Source organism: Coregonus clupeaformis, chromosome 20 (genome assembly GCF_020615455.1).
Source record: "Coregonus clupeaformis isolate EN_2021a chromosome 20, ASM2061545v1, whole genome shotgun sequence".
Classification (NCBI taxonomy): domain Eukaryota; kingdom Metazoa; phylum Chordata; class Actinopteri; order Salmoniformes; family Salmonidae; genus Coregonus; species Coregonus clupeaformis.
The window spans coordinates 35587461-35609116 of NC_059211.1; the positions used below are offsets into that span (position 1 = coordinate 35587461).

General features: G+C 44.4%; 1 protein-coding gene across 1 annotated transcript in view; it reads left to right on the forward strand.

Moving 5' to 3' along the window:
- LOC121533923 (transforming growth factor beta receptor type 3-like) overlaps positions 1-21656 on the forward strand; it is a 161596-nt gene that overhangs the window by 91946 nt on the left and 47994 nt on the right. The window contains exons 4-5 of the mRNA XM_041840285.1: positions 1317-1454; positions 16095-16278. Of these exons, the coding sequence (XP_041696219.1) occupies positions 1317-1454; positions 16095-16278 (322 nt within the window). The remainder of the gene's footprint in view (positions 1-1316; positions 1455-16094; positions 16279-21656) is intronic.

The following is a 21656-nucleotide window of genomic DNA, read 5'->3' on the forward strand; positions in this document are numbered from 1 at the left end:
CTCTCTGCTGTGTCTCTAATATATTATATCTGCTGTGTCTTTCTCTAATATATTCTATCTGCTGTGTCTCTCTCTAATATATTCTCTCTGCTGTATCTCTCTCTAATATATTCTCTCTGCTGTATCTCTCTCTAATATATTCTCTCTGCTGTGTCTCTAATATATTATATCTGCTGTGTCTTTCTCTAATATATTCTGTCTGCTGTTTCTCTAATATATTCTCTCTGCTGTGTCTCTCTCTAATGTACTCTCTTTGCTGTGTCTCTCTCTCCTCTGGCCTTAAAGTGCATGTCAAAGAGCAGCTTCAGCTTTTTTAATACCAACTGTCAACTTTGAATGCCAACTGCCTGTCACAGACAGTGGATAAACATGTCACTATCTCCTGGATAGCTCTGTTGAGGCATGAAGTTTGGAGTGTTTTAGAGATGGTCAATGGTAGAGATAGTGTGAGGAGACTGGGTCTGACAAGGTGTGTGTGTGTGTGTTCTCTTCATATCATGTCTCAGTGAACGTTTTCTTGGCTCAAGTGTACATCTGAAATGTCACTCTCAGAGACAATATCGTACTGTTTGTTGCGTTGCTGTTTTCATCATTTTTGACAGACATTGTAACTGAAAATGTGCTGACGCCAGTCACTATTAAAGACAGTAGCTAGAAGTCTCTATTCCCTCTTTTTCTCATCTGAACCTGCCTTGACTAATTGAGTTAGAATTGATTTAGGGCCAGTAAATGTAAATAAAATGACACTGTCAGAACTCGTTGTGGGTTGAGTTAGTGATTTACAAGCTCTGGTCGATTAGCCTGGGAATGGGAGGGAGGGAGGGAGGGAGGGGTTGGGGAGAGAGAGGTTGAGAGAGAGAGAGAGAGCGAGAGAGAGAGAGAGAGAGCGAGAGAGAGAGAGAGAGAGAGAGAGAGAGAGAGAGAGAGAGAGAGAGAGAGAGAGAGAGAGAGAGAGAGAGAGAGAGAGAGAGAGAGAGAGAGAGAGAGAGAGAGAGAGAGAGAGAGAGAGAGAGAGAGAGAGAGAGAGAGAGAGAGAGAGAGAGAGAGAGAGAGAGAGAGAGAGAGAGAGAGAGAGAGGCTGTTCTTATGCACGACGCAACGAGGAGTGCCTGGATACAGCCCTTAGCCGGGGTATATTGGCTATATACCACAAACCCCAGAGGTGCCTTATTGCTATTATAAACTGGTTACCATCGCATTGTGTCGTGCTTAAGAACAGCCCTTGGCCGTGGTATATTGGCCATATACCACACCTCCTCTGGCCTTATTGCTTAATTATATACCTCTAACCTTCTGTGTTGTTACCCTGTTCCCAGGTGGAGCTGCATCTGAAGCCCATCCAGTCCCTACTGGTTCACCAGAAGCCCCTGGTGTTCGTGCTAAACTCCCCCCAGCCTGTGGCCTGGGACATCAGGACAGAGAAACTAGCCCTAGGCATTAGACACACCTTCCATGTGAGTCCAGCTCCAACTAATTCCCCTTCCAATCTCTCTCTGTCTCTCTCTGTCTGTCTGTCTGTCTGTCTGTCTGTCTGTCTGTCTGTCTGTCTGTCTGTTTCTCTCTCTCTCTCTCTTTGTCTTTCTGTCTGTCTGTCTCTGTCTCTCTCCACAAAGTCACTTTCCAATGTCTCTCTCTTACTCCACTTACTCCCATGTCTTTCATACTCCCATTTCATTCATACCATTCTTTATTAACATTCAGGCGTGAGACGTTTAGAAACCAATCCTTTTGCAGAGGAAACCTGTGCTATGTTACGGTCTAAACTAGAAGAGCTTTCAGCTATTGTTTACAGATTAATCATGATAGCATACAGTCTGTGGACAACAACAACCAAACATGCACACATGCACCCCACCCATACACACACCCACATGCACACACGCACAGGCACACACACAGACACTCACACAGACACGCACCCTCCCACATTTCCTGTGGTGAGACATTAATGTCTGTATGGCAGTAGTTAGTGTGTAATGTGCAGCAGTGGTTTACCCATGGGTACAGGCTCTTCTTTACACTGTGCAGACACTCACACCTTCCACATCCTCTCACTGTAAACTCTAATAATCAGTGACAAAACTATACCACTTTGATGACTAACGCACCACTGCTTTAGGGCATCGTTGCTATCAACCCTCAAGTGATAAGAGGACTCTGGTTTATATGCCAAATGATGGGATATAGGTTGGCATGTACTTTATGCTTAGCCTGGTCCCAGATCTGTTTGTGCTGTTTGCCAACTGCTATGGTCATGGTCACACCAGGGTCGGTGAACTCGGTTGGCACTGGAGTCCCTAACAACATTATTGTTTTCCAGTCTGGCTGGTAAACCCTCCCTCCCCTTCGCTTCATGAAAACACTCACACATACCTTATAGTGGGGCACATGAAGGGGAGGGGAACATGGTGGTTTCTAGGAGCAGTGGGAGGCAGCAAACCCCAGCAGCTCCCCTGGACAGCTAGCCATATTTAGGAAGGAGACCAGAGGGCCTGCATGGTCTCTCTGTCTCTCTCTCTCGCTCGCTGTGAGACTTAATGAGAAAATTAAAATGGACTGGCCCAGATCTCCAGGCTGAGGCTAAGCCACCGTATCACATGAGAAAATCAGAGAGAAATGAGCGCAACAGGCCTAAATGGTTTAACTCAACCATGCTGCTCTACACTGTAAGCCTGGATGGATCTGTACACTCCTCTACACCTACCTTTCCATATATGCTGTGTAGACTTTCATGTAGCTTGCGGTTCTTCTGAAATAACCATTGTCAAATGTGAGTTAACACCATAGCATTCTGCAAGAATGCGTTAATAATACTCCATATTATTTCCATATGTGGTGGTGATGTGTTCTCATTGCATGCAAAACATCCTACCATGAAAACCAGAGCCCATACAATGTTTAACACAGATGCATGCACACATCCACATAAATGCACACACGCACGCACGCATTCATACACGAACACACACACAGACACACACACACTCATTGACGCACACCACGCACGCACATACAAACACACACACAGGGTCTTTCAAAAATATATATTAAGCCATCTTTATTTTGATCACTGAGAGAGCTGAGCTTCAGCAATAAACCCACAACCCTACATTCTTTACGGCTAAAACATTTTACATTTATAACAGATATAGCTAATAAATTAAATCTGTCTCCTAGCCCAAATTCATTCTCTCAGAAAGAGAGGCTTAGCCTGAAATCCGACCTTTGGCAGTGAAAAGACCTTGGTCTCCTCCGGCAACGAGAAGAGTGAGATCTCCGTCATCACCTCTGTGTTGAGTGGGATTACTGTGGTCATGTGAAGCTTTCTAGCTGACGTGCTAATATCCATCCACTTTTCCAGTGTGATGCTTTGAGCAGAGAAACCATTATATAGCCATATTACAGACCAGACCTTGGTTCAAACACTATTTGAAATAATTTAAAATACATCAGCTGGGCTTGATTGAGTTTGCCTGGCACAATGGAACCAATAGAATAGTTGCAAAAGTGAAAACCCTTCCCATCTGTCACATCCAGGCAGGCAAAAGCAAATGCTAAAATATTTGAAATATTTGAAATAGTATTTGAACCCAGGTCTACAACAGACCCATCTGTCTTAACCACAGACTCAGGTTTCACTCTGACACCCCTAGTGAGTACATCACACAGCATAACAACCTACATACCAGGCTCCCTTTTTAATTTAGTTATTTCCTGTACTAAGTGGAAATATTTCCATGTCAGATTGAACAAATTGACGTAGTTTATTCAGATGAATGTGCATCCAGGCTGCTTATGTTTTTAGAGATGTAAGCAGTAATTCTACATGCCGTTAGAGCCAGGGAGCCATTAGCAGGTGAACAGTGTAGTAAATGTCTCCTCATCAGACATAACAGCTGACAACAGTCATGAAGCCATGAAGCCCAGCCCACAGCCTACAGTACAGTACTAGGCCTTATGCTGTAGTGTATCTAATGTTGTTAGACATGGGATCTGACATGGGACCCTGTGCCTGCTTTCCCACTGTGAAGAGGGAAGGGATTCCTCCCTGGTGACAGTTTTAGTGTTCAGGGATACTTGAATGTACCCTCATAAGGTTTACAGTATCATATATACACATAAACATACTTAAGATTTTTCATGTAAATAGTTTATGTGAGATTGTCTTTATGGCCCTGGCAAGCTACACATACAGTGGGGGAAAAAATGATTTAGTCAGCCACCAATTGTGCAAGTTCTCCCACTTAAAACGATGAGAGAGGCCTGTAATTTTCATGTCTGTACATGTCAACTATGACAGACAAAATGAGAAAAGAATATCCAGAAAATCACATTGTAGGATTTTTAATGAATTTATTTGCAAATTATGGTGGAAAATAAGTATTTGGTCAATAACAAAAGTTTCTCAATACTTTGTTATATACCCTTTGAAAAAGGTCAAACGTTTTCTGTAAGTCTTCACAAGGTTTTCACACACTGTTGCTGGTATTTTGGCCCATTCCTCCATGCAGATCTCCTCTAGAGCAGTGATGTTTTGGGGCTGTCGCTGGGCAACACGGACTTTCAACTCCCTCCAAAGATTTTCTATGGGGTTGAGATCTGGAGACTGGCTAGGCCACTCCAGGACCCGTGAAATGCTTCTTACGAAGCCACTCCTTCGTTGCCCGGGCGGTGTGTTTGGGATCATTGTCATGCTGAAAGACCCAGCCACGTTTCATCTTCAATGCCCTTGCTGATGGAAGGAGGTTTTCACTCAAAATCTCACGATACATGGCCCCATTCATTCTTTCCTTTACACGGATCAGTCGTCCTGGTCCCTTTGCAGATAAACAGCCCCAAAGCATGATGTTTCCACCCCCATGCTTCACAGTAGGTATGGTGTTCTTTGGATGCAACTCAGCATTCTTTGTCCTCCAAACACGACGAGTTGAGTTTTTACCAAAAAGTTATATTTTGGTTTCATCTGACCATATGACATTCTCCCAATCCTCTTCTGGATCATCCAAATGCACTCTAGCAAACTTCAGACGGGCCTGGACATGTACTGGCTTAAGCAGGGGGACACGTCTGGCACTGCAGGATTTGAGTCCCTGGCGGCGTAGTGTGTTACTGATGGTAGGCTTTGTTACTTTGGTCCCAACTCTCTGCAGGTCATTCACTAGGTCCCCCGTGTGGTTCTGGGATTTTTGCTCACCGTTCTTGTGATCATTTTGACCCCACGGGTGAGATCTTGCATGGAGCCCCAGATCGAGGGAGATTATCAGTGGTCTTTTATGTCTTCCATTTCCTAATAATTGCTCCCACAGTTGATTTCTTCAAACCAAGCTGCTTACCTATTGCAGATTCAGTCTTCCCAGCCTGGTGCAGGTCTACAATTTTGTTTCTGGTGTCCTTTGACAGCTCTTTGGTCTTGGCCATAGTGGAGTTTGGAGTGTGACTGTTTGAGGTTGTGGACAGGTGTCTTTTATACTGATAACAAGTTCAAACAGGTGCCATTAATACAGGTAACGAGTGGAGGACAGAGGAGCCTCTTAAAGAAGAAGTTACAGGTCTGTGAGAGCCAGAAATCTTGCTTGTTTGTAGGTGACCAAATACTTATTTTCCACCATAATTTGCAAATAAATTCATTAAAAATCCTACAATGTGATTTTCTGGATTTTCTTTTCTCAATTTGTCTGTCATAGTTGACATGTACCTATGATGAAAATTACAGGCCTCTCTCATCTTTTTAAGTGGGAGAACTTGCACAATTGGTGGCTGACTAAATACTTTTTTCCTCCACTGTATACACGTGAGTCCTATGAGTTATATGTGAGTCCTATTGAGACACATTCACTCTAACAGTGAAGTGACTGTACCAGATTAGCTGTCTGTGTGTGGAGTGCCACTCCGGTCCTTAATTATGGCAAAGTAAGGTAAGGAGGAGGAGGAGGAGGAGAAGAAAGACACAGCCTTACAGCCCCATCACATCGCATGCAGCCAGATCTCCCCTGCTTAAAGCACCATCCTCATGACTAGAGCCACACTTGCCTCAACATACTCTCACTGGTCTGTCTGTCTGTCTGACACAAACACTATGACACTGTGAGGGCTGAGCTAGTGGAGTCAGACAGTGCCAAGTCCAGCTAGCAGCTTCCAGAGAGTTGGAGAGAAGGTGCTGTGTGGTGGATATATAGAGTAACAGAGTCAATAGTAACGGTTTGTAGGTCTTAACACCTCGACCTAGACCTCCTCTACGCTGTTCCCCCATTAGAGAGCCTGTTTCCTGGGGCTAATGGGCCCTGTATCAGCCCTGCTACACGCACTCGCGCACACACACACACACACACACACACACACACACACACACACACACACACACTTGATCAGCCCTGAATCAGCTCTGCCAAGGCCTCGTTTACTGGTCCCCCATTCTAAGGTCCACAGACAGACACAGATGGGCCCTGGAACCGTTTGAGTTTAGCCCTGCTCTGCCTGGTAAACACACTGTTGCTGTTGGCCCGCTGGAACCTCCTGCCTCCAGCCTTTTAAAATCCTCCTCGGCCCGAAATTCAAATGTAAAACATGCTCCGCAACACTCCCTGTCAATCAGAAGTACTGAGTAATGAAAGAACACCAAGTCTAACATGAAATAAAAGATGGACACAGCAAATCAAGCCAATGTAATTTCACCAGGGGACAATTACGATCCGAAAGAGGCATGTTTTCATGTCTTTAGGAAAGTTGGCTCTATGACTTTGAGTCTGTCTCAAATGGCACCCTATTCCCTATGTAGTGCACTACTTTTAATCAGGGCCCATAGTGAAAAAGGATGCGTCCTGTATTGCATATGGTGTTATCGTGCCTCTTTGTTTGACTAGTTTGATCTGAAACACATCTCTGTTCTCTCTGGCCTTTTAATGGAGCAACATTGTAAAGTTTAGCTGTTGGAATGTGTTACTCTTTCTGTGTTTGCCAAGTCTTTCTCGTTTTCACTCTCTTTTCTTTATTTTATTATATTATCAATTTCTCCTTTTTGTGTCTCTTTCTATCCTTCTTTCTCTCTCGCTCCCCCCTCTCTCTCTCTTTACCCCCTCTTTCTCTCTCGCTCTTTCGCTCTCTCGCTCTCTCTCTGTCTCTGTCTGTCTCTCTCGCTCTCTCTTTGTCTCGCTCTCTCTCTCTCTCGCTCTCTCTCTCTCGCTCTCTCTCTCTCTCTGTCAATTAAATTAAATTCAAAGGGCTTTATTGGCATGGGAAACATATGTTTACATTGCCAAAGCAAGTGAAATAGATAATAAACAAAAGTGAAATAAACAATCAAAAATGAACAGTAAACATTACACTCACAAGTTTCAAAGGAATAGACACATTTCAAATGTCATATTATGGCTATGTACAGTGTTATAATGATGTGCAAATCTCGCTCTCTTTCTTTTTTTCTCTCTGTCTTGTTCTCTCTCTCTCTCTCTCTCTCTCTCTCTCTCTCTCTCTCTCTCTCTCTCTCTCTCTCTCTCTCTCTCTCTCTCTCTCTCTCTCTCGTTCTATGTGGTTGTTAATTGGAACCATGGCCAGCCCAATATTGGCTTTGGTGCAGAGACAGATGGTGTTGTTTTCTACACAACAGCTCTCCCTGCCAGTTCTCTCACACACACACACACACACACACACACACACACACACACACACACACACACACACACACACACACACACACACCACATGCCATAAGCTTGATTAGCTATCTGGAGCCAGTCTAGAGAGAGCAGATAAAATCACCCACAAAAGCATTTATCGCATTTACATCATCACTGCTTTTAGAGCATGCTCTTATTATCTCCCATCCTCTCTCTCTCTCTCTCTCTCTCTCTCTCTCTCTCTCTCTCTCTCTCTCTCTCTCTCTCTCTCTCTCTCTCTCTCGCTCTCTCTCTCTCGCTCTCTCGCTCTCTCTCTGTGTGTCTCTGAGGCCTCTCTGTTTGAAACACCTCATCTTCTCCAAACAGACATGGTGTTTTCTCAGGCTGTGCTTTACTGTTGCTTAGTGTTTCTTAGCAAGCAGGATTGCAACACTCTGATAATTAATATAAAACATTTGGCATGGCGTCTCTCCTCTCCCCTCACCCCGACTGGCACATATGGCAGTAATATGTAGACGCACACACACAGGCAGAGAGGCCAGGAAACCAACCACAGGCAAATATGCTTTTAAAACGCCACAGACCATGAAGGGTACTGGGCAGCATGCACATGTTATTGTTGGGTTTTATACTTTGCGAAGAGAAGGAAGGGACCAATCTTACAGTAAGGAGGCTTAGCTCTCTATGGCTGTTAGGTAGACTTCAGTAGATTGTCGACAAATCTCTTTGAAAGTATGGGTCATATTTAATTGTGTCACATTGCATGTTCTACTGAACAGTTGAGGCTGACAAATGGCAAAGTTGAAGTTGCTTTTTCAACAGATATGACCCTTCTAATTGTGTTATACCCATGGAAATTAGGCTAGCCCGCTTGCCCGAAGCTAGTATTTTTCAGATTGGGCTTGTAGAAAATGTGCCAGACTAGAGTTCCATCCCTGGATATTCTCAAGTACCCTTATATTTGGCTTTGAACTGCTCAAGAACACCTCATTGGAGATTAGCTCCATGCTCAGTTAGGTAGAATGAGGTAAACTTTTGGCTTTGCAAAGTTCCATGGATCTCACCTCTGAGTGCAGACCTGAGCTGATTCCAGATAGACAGACAGAAAGAGCCCAGACAGACAGACAGGCCGTACTTGGAAGCGTTAGCTATGAGGTCATATGATGCAGCGAGCCCAGGACTAATCTAGTCTGTCTGTCTGGGTCTGTTTGTGAGCAGAGGACATATAAACAACACTGATTTATGTGTTCAGGGATAAGGCCCTTTCTCTCTCTACACGTTTAGTCATGTCCCCCTCTTCTCTTCTCAGGGAGAACGGGGTGATAAGAAGCTCAAGACAATGAGTAGCGTACATGCTATGACAGTAGGGACAATGAAAGGGACAAAAATGAATGTTCTGTGTATTGTATAAATCATTGAGTTAATCGTCCCATTGTGTCAGTCATTGATGTCTATGCATATAGCATTACTTTGACGTCTTTGCATATAGCACTACGTTGAAGTATTGTTAATACTCTGGGAGTGGAACAATTAAGAATAGCAATGCTTTGAAATGATATCATTTTCAAGCAGTTCTCTTGCAAGTTCTGGATTTACACTTTGTGTTCATGTAAAAGTGGATACTAGTGGGAATTACTTCAAACTTTCAAGTCTTTGATAAAAACGTTACTCATATATTTCGTTTATTACAAATTTTTCTCAAGCCCTCCTCTCTCTCTCTCTCTCTCTCTCTCTCGCTCTATTTTTCTCTCTCTCTCTCTCCCTCAGCTAACTGGTCGAGCCCAAGAGTGGGTCTCTCTGAGTCTCTTCTTTCATATTCCCATTTCATATTCTTGAGGTTCAAATCACCCTGGAAAGGCCTAGAGCTAATTTGGGTTTTCAGGCTTCCCCCTCTAATTATTTCAGACTAATTACAGTCATATTGCCACAATTAAATTGATCAACTTTGCTGAGCTTGCAAGGTTTCCCAAAGTAAACCCCAACCCCTTCCTCCTCCTCCATTTCCTCTTCCTCATCCTCATCCTCTTCCTCCTTCCCTCTCTTTGCTCAGTGCTCCTCCACGGCTCTATATCGCATTTGATAGCTTAAGTGAGGCAGTCAGGCAAAGGCATGGCACTCCATCTTTCTCCACTAAAGTTTTCCTTTCCTTCCTGCCGTAGTCGTAGTAAACGTTATCGCTAAAAATAAATATCTACGTAGCGGTGAATTCTTCGACAGTGTCTGTCTCCCTGGTCTTGGCATTTATTATCTGTCGTGACAATGCCAGGAACATAGAGAGGAGAGGCCAGGGGTCAGGCAGATGTTGCACATGGTGTTGGCTAGAGTGTGTGTGTGCGTGTGTGTGTGTGTGTTCGGGGGGAATGGAGAACCTCTCTGTCTGGAGCTCCAAATACTCAACAGAGATAATGTGACTAATTTTCACACAAACAAACGGACACTATGATCTGGAAAACGAACCAACGTTGCAGTAGATTCTTGTGTTTTGCTTTCCTCTATCCCCTCTTTGGAAAATTCCTACTACCCAAAATATGGGGAAGGCAACAAAATATGAATGATCCTATATGTCCTCCTACGCTTTAGTGAAAAGGTCCATACGGCACTACGCTCTATCAGTTTAGTGTTATGAGTTAATGTTTTAATTGGGCCTACCAGGCAGCACGCTGTCAGCTGCCGCCCCACTTTAGATAGGAGTTGTGTCCTTGGGAATAAGAAAAAAAAGCATGGAAATATAATGAGGTCGGCTATCTACACCAGACTGTGTGTTGGGGCTGCCTGGCTGGCCTGGGATGCTCAGCTCTACTCACAATTGTACTACAGTCAGTAGTAGGTTTTTCAGCGCATGTGAATGTTTATCCCTCTGAATGAAGCATATGGGTCGAGGTCCATTAAGAACCAACGGGGTGGTCTCTCTCTATCTCACTCTCTCTCTCTCCCTCTTTATCATTCTCTCTCTCTCTGCTCTTTGTTCCATGCACGCACACACACACACACTCACACACGCCAAGCTCAGACAAGTTTCTCTCTTTCCCTCCATCCCTCCCTCCATCCCTTCCTGCCAGAAGACAAACCAGCACTTCATTGTGGGCTTGGGGCTCCGCACACATTTTCTACTAATTTTCTTCTTCTTTTTTTCACTCTGCATATTACAGCTGGGTTTTGTGCTCTCACACTTTTTTACCTACCTAGGCTTAGGCTGCGTCCCATTGTATCACCCCACTCTCAGCCAGCTCGCATATGGCAAAATTATATACTTTTAGATGATCCCCAATGGCAACTCCAAACAAACATACTGCACTGATAAAAGTTGTCTCTTTCTTTTGTACTTCTGAGTTATTTGTGAGAGTGTGTGTGTGTGTGTGTGTGAGAGCACGCATAAACAGACATGCACATCTTGCATATGTGTTTCCTATGATGAAGACAGATAAGAGTTTGTGTATATGCAATCACGTGCGTGTGTGTATCTGCTAGCTACATTCATGACAGACAGCTCCATACTGCTCTAGCTGTGTGCTGCCATTTTGAAAAACCCCTGCACACTGTGATTACGCACAATAAAGGTTATATAAACAGTAGAAACCAGACACCTTATTGTGTAAGGGGACCTTGTGTGAAAATAAGGAGAGGACATTGCGAGAGGCCTTAAAATAATACATGGGGATGGAACTCCATGAGCCCAATAGAAAATACAGCTTCTTAACAGTAAATCACAGCTACCTTTTTGTAGTTTACCATTTTATATCCTCAGTAACTCTACATGTATTTCCTTCAATTGCTGAAATGTGTCACGATCGTCGGGTACAGAGGACCAAGGCGCAGCGTGGAAGGTGAACATATTTTATTAACTAGAATGAAAAACACGAACAAAACAACAAACGATAACGTGACGTCCAAAGGTGCAAAACACAAACCTATACAGGAACAAGATCCCACAAACACTGTGGGAAAACTGGCTGCTTAAGTATGGGTCCCAATCAGAGACAACAAGCAACAGCTGATACACGTTGCCTCTGATTGAGAACCACACTGGCCAACATAGAAATACTAAACTAGAACGAAAACAAATGAAAACTCACACCCTGGCTCAACATACTAGAGTCCCCAGAGCCAGGGCGTGACAGTACCCCAAAGGCGCGGACTCCGACCGCGCCAACCAAACACCACAGGGGAGGGACCGGGTGGGCACTCCACCTTGGCGGCGGATCCGGCTCCGGGCATGATCCCCACTCCCTCTCTAACCCCCCCAAAGTACCCCCTGGTCCGGTCTGGCCCTGCTGACCGGAGCTGGACTGCACACTGGTGGAGCGGATTGCTCTAGCTCCGGCGTGAAGCAGCTGACCCGTGCCGAACCAGGCACCGGTGGAACAGGCACGGGCTGTGCCGGACTGACGACGCACACCACTGGCTTGGTGTGGGGAGCAGGAACGGGCCGAGCCGGGCTGACGCAAACGCACCCCTGACTTGGTGCGGGGAGCAGGAGCGGGCCGGACCGGTTGATGAGCGCACCACTGACTTGGTGCGGGGAGCAGGAACGGGCCGGACCGGGCTGACGGCGCACCACTGACTTGGTGCGGGGAGCAGGAGCGGGCCGGACCGGGCTGACGAAGCACACCACTGACTTGGTGCGGGGGGCAGGAGCGGGTCGAACCGGGCTGACGATGCGCACCATAGGCTTGGTGCGTGGAGCAGGAACAGGCCGGGCCGGGCTGACGATGCGCACCATAGGCTTGGTGCGTGGAGCAGGAACAGGCCGGGCCGGGCTGACGACGCGCACCACAGGCTCGATGCGAGGAACAGGAACAGGCCGGACCGTACCGGGGACACACACCACTGGCCCTACGCAGGGATCAGGAACGGGCCGGACCGGACTGGTAACACACCCCAGTACCTCTCGCCGTGCCTCTACACTTTCCCTCTCCTCTGTGACCAGTGGCCCCCTTAACCTGGCAGCCTCCTCTGCAAACCCGCTGGACCGCTCTATCGCGGCCTCCTGCTGCCCCGTCGTCCACGGCGTGAGCCCCCCCCTCAAATTTTTCTGGGGGTCTCTCCTCATCGTGGGCCAGGCCCAGTCGAGGTTGATGTCCTTTAGCGATACCTCTGGCGCTGGCTCCTGGACACGCTGCTTGGTCCAGTGTTGGTGGGATCTTCTGTCACGATCGTCGGGTACAGAGGACCAAGGCGCAGCGTGGAAGGTGAACATATTTTATTAACTAGAATGAAAAACACGAACAAAACAACAAACGATAACGTGACGTCCAAAGGTGCAAAACACAAACCTATACAGGAACAAGATCCCACAAACACTGTGGGAAAACTGGCTGCTTAAGTATGGTTCCCAATCAGAGACAACAGCTGATACACGTTGCCTCTGGTTGAGAACCACACTGGCCAACATAGAAATACTAAACTAGAACGAAAACAAATGAAAACTCACACCCTGGCTCAACATACTAGAGTCCCCAGAGCCAGGGCGTGACAAAATGGAGACTGCTAAAAGTAATCCAAAGTTATTTGATGTAGATTAGACTATCAAAAATCATCCCTATGATATTAAATCAATGCTTATTAATATGTATATACAGTACCAGTCAAAAGTTTGAACACACCTACTCATTCCAGGGTTTTTCTTTATTTTTACTATTTTCTACATTGTAGAATAATAGTGAAGACATCAAACTATGAAATAACACATATGGAATCATGTAGTAACCAAAAAAGTGTTAAACAAATCAAAATATATTTTATATTTGAGATTCTTCAAATAGCCACCCTTTGCCTTGATGACAGCTTTGCACACTCTTGGCATTCTCTCAACCAGCTTCATGAGGTAGTCACCTGGAATGCATTTCAATTAACAGTTGTGCCTTCTTAAAAGTTAATTTGTGGAATTTCTTTCCTTCTTAATGCGTTTGAGCCAATCAGTTGTGTTGTGACAAGGTAGGGGAGGTATACAGAAGATGGCCCTATTTGGTAAAAGACCAAGTCCATATTATGCAAGAACAGCTCAAATAAGCAAAGAGAAACGACAGTCCATCATTACTTTAAGACATGAAGGCTAGTCAATATGGAAAATGTCAAGAACTTTGAAAGTTTCTTCAAGTGCAGTCGCAAAAACCATCAAGCGCTATGATGAAACTGGCTCTCATGAAGACCGCCACAGGAATGGAAGACCCAGAGTTACCTCTGCTGCAGAGGATAAGTTCATTAGAGTTACCAGCCTCAGAAATTGCAGCCCACCAAATAAATGCTTCTCTGTCAGGGGTGCTGAAGGTGGGTGTGGTGCAGGAATCAAGCGCAGGATGCAGAAGCTAAGTCCAAAAGACTTTAGTGAGTTATTCACGTAGTACACGAGAACAATAAGCCCGGAGGCGAAATAAAGGCGCACACAGGCGTCAAACAAAAGGCGCACTAACATGTGCGAAAACCTCTCCAAACAACGGAGGGAAGATACGTAGCTCAGAACACCAAACAGAGGAGCAATCACACACAACACCATACACACACAACGAGAACTAAATAGGACACTAATGAGGACTAACTAGACACAGGTGTACAACATCAAGACAAAACCAAACGAACATGAAACATAGATCGGTGGCAGCTAGTACTCCGGGGACGACGACCGCCGAAACCTGCCCGAACAAGGAGGAGGAGCAGCCTCGGCCGAAACCGTGACATTCACAGAGTTCAAGTAACAGACACATCTCAACATCAACTGTTCAGAGGGGACTGTGTGAATCAGGCCTTCATGGTCGAATTGCTGCAAAGAAACCACTACTAAAGGACACCAATAAGAAGAAGAGACTTGCTTGGGCCAAGAAACACGAGCAATGGACATTAGACCGGTGGAAATTTGTCCTTTGGTCTGGAGTCCAAATTGAAGATTTTTGGTTCCAACCACTGTGTCTTTGTGAGACGCAGTGTGGGTGAACGGATGATATCCGCATGTGTGTATTTCCCACCGTAAAGCATGGAGGAGGAGGTGTTATGGTGTGGGGGTGCTTTGCTGGTGACACTGTCTGTGATTTATTTAGAATTCAAGGAACACTTAACCAGCATGGCTACCACAGCATTCTGTTTTGGGCTTAGTGAGACTATCATTTGTTTTTCAACAGGACAATGACCCAACACACCTCCAGGCTGTGTAAGGGCTATTTTACCAAGAAGGAGAGTGATGGAGTGCTGCATCAGATGACCTGGCCTCCACAATCCCCCGACCTCAACCCAATTGAGATGATTTGGGATGAGTCGGACTGCAGAGTGAAGGAAAAGCAGCCAACAAGTGCTCAGCATATCTGGGAACTCCTTCAAGACTGTTGGAAAAGCATTCCAGGTGAAGCTGGTTGAGAGAATGCCAAGAGTGTGCAAATCTGTTATCAAGGCAAAGGGTGGCTATTTGAAGAATCTCAAATATAAAATATATTTTGATTTGTTTAACACTTTTTTGGTTACTACATGATTCCATATGTGTTATTTCATAGTTTTGATGTCTTTACTATTATTCTACAATATATAAAATAGTAAAAATAAAGAAAAACTCTTGAATGAGTAGGTGTTCTAAAACATTTGACCGGTAGTGTGTATATTTGCAAAAAAATAATATGGGGGATTGGAAATGATGCAGACAATTTCATTGATTGAAGTTACGATCTATATGCAATATTAAAGCTGATCTACCCCTTAAAAAAATATATTTAAAAAAAATGCTTATTGCTCTCTGCACTAGATATACCGATACTGTAAATCCCCACACCTTATTATTGTTCCCATGGTCTCTCTGTGTTTCTTCACCCTAGGTCCATAATGCTTTAGGTAGTTTCTTAGCGCCAGTTTCCCACACACTGATTAAGCCTTAGTCTCTCCAGACATCTGGGTTGCCTCCCACAATTTTCAAACGTTCCGGCTAGGGTCGGGTTTTCGAGACTAATTAAGCCTAGTCCTAGACAAAAAATAATTTCCAATGGAGATTCTCCATTGAGCTTGCTTTTTTGTCCAGGACTAGGCTTTATCTGTGGCTGGGAAACCAGCCCATAGTGTCATACAGAAACCTACTGTTTCACAATCATTCTGTGGAATCCCTACCTTCAGCTCTTTTCTCTCACAGGCAAAGTGATGTCCCTCTGTGGCTCCTGTAGCCCTGAGACAAGGCTGTAGAATCCTATAATTGACTATGAGTCTTATTACACCTACTGTAATGCCATAGCAGCCTACAGCCATGTCTCAGGGCTATGTCTCCTGATGTACAGTGTCTGTCTGTAACATCATTGTTTCTCTCCATCTTCCAGCTATCAGAGACCTCAGAGGTCCACTTCTCTGTGTCTTGTGTAGCGCTGATACATGGCTGTAGACTCCTGCAGTATAACTCCTAACACACTACAGCCATGTCCCAGGGCTATGTGTCTTGATGAACAGTGTCTGTCTGTAAAGCCGTGGTATCTCTCTTACTGACTGTCTGTAACATTGTTGTATCTCTCCTTTCTCCAGGTATCTGTGGGATCTGATGTCCACTTCCCTCCAGGGAACTTCTCTCTCCACTGTCATGTTCCGAAGGAGGTACTTCCCCATGGCAACGAGCACCTCCTCAACTGGGCCACCAAGAAGTACAGAGCCGTTACCTCCTTCTCCGAACTCAAGATTGCCCTGGACATCTACATCAAAGTGGGAGAAGGTGTGTTTTACTGTCAGAGGGAAGTTAAAACTGTTGCTCCAAAGGACAGTTTAAAAGAAGGTGCTACCTTTGGCTGTCCTTTCTGTAGGAGAACCATTGGTTTCACACATCATACAACCATACATCAAAGTGGGAGAAGGTGTGTTTCACTCTAAGAGGCAGGTTAGAAACGTTACCTCAGTTCCAAGGCAGACCACATTCTCGTTTAGAATGCCTGGGGAGACTTTTACACCTACTTCCACTAACTGTATATTTTCTTTGCCGAATGACAGGCCTTTTCTTCCCCACTAAACCTTAATTAAGGGGTTCCTACTCAGTAATTCATTCTCAATGGAGGCCATTGACAGTCCTGGGAGTTACTGGACCCTAGAGTGGCAGAGTGAACACTCTCTGTGTTCGGACTTCTCAGTTCCACTGGCCAGCTTTCAGTTGCACATAGACTTGGCCGGGAGGAAAGGACTTTGTACTCTTTTCTTTCTTTTGTAATCTGTCCGCTTGCTTTCCTTGCTTGTCACTTTTCTTATTTGACCATGAGCCCAAAGTCAGTGGAGTGAGGAAGAATTGACTAATGGAAATGCGTAGTAGGTTTGTGAGGGATTGCTGCTCTGATTGCTAGCTTGTGTGTGGGCCTGCTGCCAGACTTGAGGCCTGACAGACTAGTCCTGTGCACTATGAGAAAAATAGGGGAGTGGCAGAGAGAGGGAAACAAGAAGAAAAAAAGAGGTGAGATGGAGTTGTACCGAAGTTGACGAAACAAGAAGAAAATCTGTAGACTGAAGAGATCAGACATGGGACTGTTTCTTGCTATTCAAGTCTTCCAGCAGGTTTAGGCAAATATAATGCCTTGCAAAAGTATTCATCCCCCTTGGCGTTTTTCCTATTTTGTTGCATTACAACCTGTAATTTAAATAGATTTTTATTTGGATTTCATGTAATGGACATACACAAAATAGTCCAAATTGGTGAAGTTGAATGAAAAAAATAACTTGTTTCAAAAATTCAAAAAAATAGATAATGGAAAAGTGGTGCGTGCATATGTACATTTTACATTTTAGTCATTTAGCAGACGCTCTTATCCAGAGCGACTTACAGTTAGTGAGTGCATACATTTAAAATAAATAAAAAAATTACATTAAATATGTATTCACCCCCTTTGCTATGAAGCCCCTAAATAAGATCTGGTGCAACCAATTACCTTCAGAAGTCATATAATTAGTTAGATTGCACACAGGTGGACTTTATTTAAGTGTCACATGATCTGTCACATGATCTCAGTAAATATACACCTGTTCTGAAAGGCCCCAGAGTCTGCAACACCACTAAGCAAGGGGCACCACCAGGCAAGCGGCACCATGAAGACCAAGGAGCTCTCCAAACAGGTCAGGGACAAAGTTGTGGAGAAGTACAGATCAGGGTTGGGTTATAAAAAATATCTGAAACTTTGAACATCCCACGGAGCACCATTAAATCCATTATTAAAAAATGGAAAGAATATGGCACCACAACAAACCTGCCAAGAGAGGGCTGCCCACCAAAACTCACGGACCAGGCAAGGAGGGCATTAATCAGAGAGGCAACAAAGAAACCAAAGATAACCCTGATGGAGCTGCAAAGCTCCACAGCGGAGATTGGAGTATCTGTCTATAGGACCACTTTAAGCCGTACACTTCACAGAGCTGGGCTTTACGGAAGAGTGGCCAGAAAAAAGCCATTGCTTAAAGAAAAAAATAAGCAAACACGTTTGGTGTTCGCCAAAAGGCATGTGAGAGACTCCCCAAACATATGGAAGAAGGTACTCTGGTCAGATGAGAATAAAATTGAGCTTTTTGGCCATGAAGGAAAACGCTATGTCTGGTGCAAACCCAACACCTCTCATCACCCCCGAGAACGGCATGTTTTTCTTCGGCAGGGACTGGGAATCTGGTCAGAATTGAAGGAATGATGGATGGCGCTAAATACAGGGAAATTATTGAGGGAATAGTTATGCACGTTCAAGTTTTCTGTTTTTTTGTCTTATTTCTTGTTTGTTTCACAATAAAAATTATTTTGCATCTTCAAAGTGGTATGCATGTTGTATAAATCAAATGATACAAACCCCCAAAAAATCCATTTTAATTCCAGGTTGTAAGGCAACAAAATAGGAAAAATGCCAAGGGGGGTGAATACTTTCGCAAGTCACTTTACACAAGAGAGGGATCAATTTACGATATTCTCTCCTACTTAACTCCTCAAGCTGCTGTTAAGTAAGATGATAGGGGCCTTGCTCCTCAACTTGTGTCTATAGAAAGACCACTTCTGAGCAGCAAGGTTTGTAGTAAACTAAACTGTCGAAGGCATTAATGGGTTTAGGGAATGTGAGCTGTTCCTTGATAACTGTGAGCTGTAAGTGGAAAAAACTGTCAAGAGGTGTCTGAGCTAAAGCAGACAGTGGGGGCCTCATCTCCTCTCCTCTCCTCTCCTCTCCTCTCCTCTCCTCTCCTCTCCTCTCCTCTCCTCTCCTCTCCTCTCCTCTCCTCTCCTCTCCTCTCCTCTCCTCTCCACCAGTCAGTAGAGTTACTGTAGTAGGGAGGCTGGCTGTTGGAAGTCCAGGGCTCCTCCAGGGATGTTGTGTGATTGATCCATTGAAGCCATGCTTCACTTCTTCCTTTACTCTTTCACTCCCCACTGGTCCTTTGTAAACTGAACCGACAGCACGTTCAACTTCATCCTACATCAACATCCAGATAGTTAGGATACCTTTTAAAGACTATCTTTAACTGCAAGACAATAACACAGTTACTGCCAGGAGTGGAGGGGAGTAGTGGCTCCATTACACATTACAGCTGGGTTATGTCAAAATCAAATCAAATTGTATTGGTTACGTACACATATTTATCAAATCAAATCAAATCAAATTTTATTGGTCACATGCGCCGAATACAACAGGTGCAGACATTACAGTGAAATGCTTACTTACAGCCCTTAACCAACAGTGCATTTATTTTAAACAAAAAAAGTAAGAATAAAACAACAACAACAAAAAGTGTTGAGAAAAAAAGAGCAGAAGTAAAATAAAGTGACAGTAGGGAGGCCATATATACAGGGGGGTACCGTTGCAGAGTCAATGTGCGGGGGCACCGGCTAGTTGAGGTAGTTGAGGTAATATGTACATGTGGGTAGAGTTAAAGTGACTATGCATAAATACTTAACAGAGTAGCAGCAGCGTAAAAAGGATGGGGTGGGGGGGCAGTGCAAATAGTCCGGGTAGCCATGATTAGCTGTTCATGAGTCTTATGGCTTGGGGTAGAAGCTGTTGAGAAGTCTTTTGGACCTAGACTTGGCACTCCGGTACCGCTTGCCGTGCGGTAGCAGAGAGAACAGTCTATGACTAGGGTGGCTGGAGTCTTTGACAATTTTGAGGGCCTTTCTCTGACACCGCCTGGTATAGAGGTCCTGGATGGCAGGAAGCTTTGCCCCAGTGATGTACTGGGCCGTACGCACTACCCTCTGTAGTGCCTTGCGGTCAGAGGCCAAGCAGTTGCCATACCAGGCGGTGATGCAACCAGTCAGGATGCTCTCGATGGTGCAGCTGTAGAATTTTTTGAGGATCTGAGGACCCATGCCAAATCTTTTTTTGTCTCCTGAGGGGGAATAGGCTTTGTCGTGCCCTCTTCACGACTGTCTTGGTGTGTTTGGACCATGATAGTTCGTTGGTGATGTGGACACCAAGGAACTTGAAGCTCTCAACCTGTTCCACTACAGCCCCGTCGATGAGAATGGGGGCGTGCTCAGTCCTCTTTTTTTTCCCTGTAGTCCACAATCATCTCCTTTGTCTTGGTCACGTTGAGGGAGAGGTTGTTGTCCTGGCACCACACGGCCAGATCTCTGACCTCCTCCCCTATAGGCTGTCTCATCGTTGTCGGTGATCAGGCCTACCACTGTTGTGTCGTCTGCAAACTTAATGATGGTGTTGGAGTCGTGCCTGGCCATGCAGTCATGGGTGAACAGAGAGTACAGGAGGGGACTGAGCACGCACCCCTGAGGGGCCCCCGTGTTGAGGATCAGTGTGGCAGATGTGTTGTTACCTACCCTTACCACCTGGGGCGGCCCGTCAGGAAGTCCAGGATCCAGTTGCAGAGGGAGGTGTTTAGTCCCAGGATCCTTAGCTTAGTGATGAGCTTAGAGGGCACTATCGTGTTGAATGCTGAGCTGTAGTCAATGAATAGCATTCTCACGTAGGTGTTCCTCTTGTCCAGGTGGGAAAGGGCAGTGTGGAGTGCGATAGAGATTGCATCATCTGTGGATCTGTTGGGGCGGTATGCAAATTGGAGTGGGTCTAGGGTTTCTGGGATTATGCTGTTGATGTGAGCCATGACCAGTCTTTCAAAGCACTTCATGGCTACAGACGTCAGTGCTACGGGTCGGTAGCACTTGCGGGTGTAGCGAAATGCTTGTGTTCCTAGCTCCAACAGTGCAGTAATATATAACAATTCACAACAATACACAAATCTAAAGGTAAAAGAATGGAGAAATATTAAGAAATATATTATAATATATTATATATTATATTATTATTATATATAATATTAGGACGAGTTTAAATATATGTATGTATATATATTGTATATATATAGGGCTATCTTCTGATTTGTTTAACACTTTTTTGGTTACTACATGATTCCATATGTGTTACTTTAATAATTTTGATGTCTTCTCTATTATTCTACAATGTAGAAAATAGTAAAAATAAAGAAAAACCCTGGAATGAGTAGGTGTGTCCAAACCTTTGACAGGTACTGTACACACACATATATATATACATATATATATATATATATATATATATATATATATATATATATATATATATATATATATATATATATATGTGTGTGTACAGTACCTGTCAAAGGTTTGGACACACCTACTCATTCCAGGGTTTTTCTTTATTTTTACTATTTTCTACATTGTAGAATAATAGAGAAGACATCAAAATTATTAAAGTAACACATATGGAATCATGTAGTAACCAAAAAAGTGTTAAACAAATCAGAAGATAGCCCTATTTGGTAAAATACCTAGTCCATATTATGGCAAGAAAGCTCAAATAAGCAAAGAGAAATGACAGTCCATCATTACTTTACGACATAAAGGTCAGTCAATACGGAACATTTTAAGAACTTTGAAAGTTTCTTCAAGTGCAGTCGCAAAAACCATTAAGCGCTATGATGAAACTGGCTTACATGAGGACCGCCATAGGAATGGAAGACCCAGAGTTACCTCTGCTGCAGAGGATAAGTTCATTAGAGTTACCAGCCTCAGAAATTGCAGCCCAAATAAATGCTTCACAGAGTTCAAGTCACAGACACATCTCAACATCAACTGTTCAGAGGGGACTG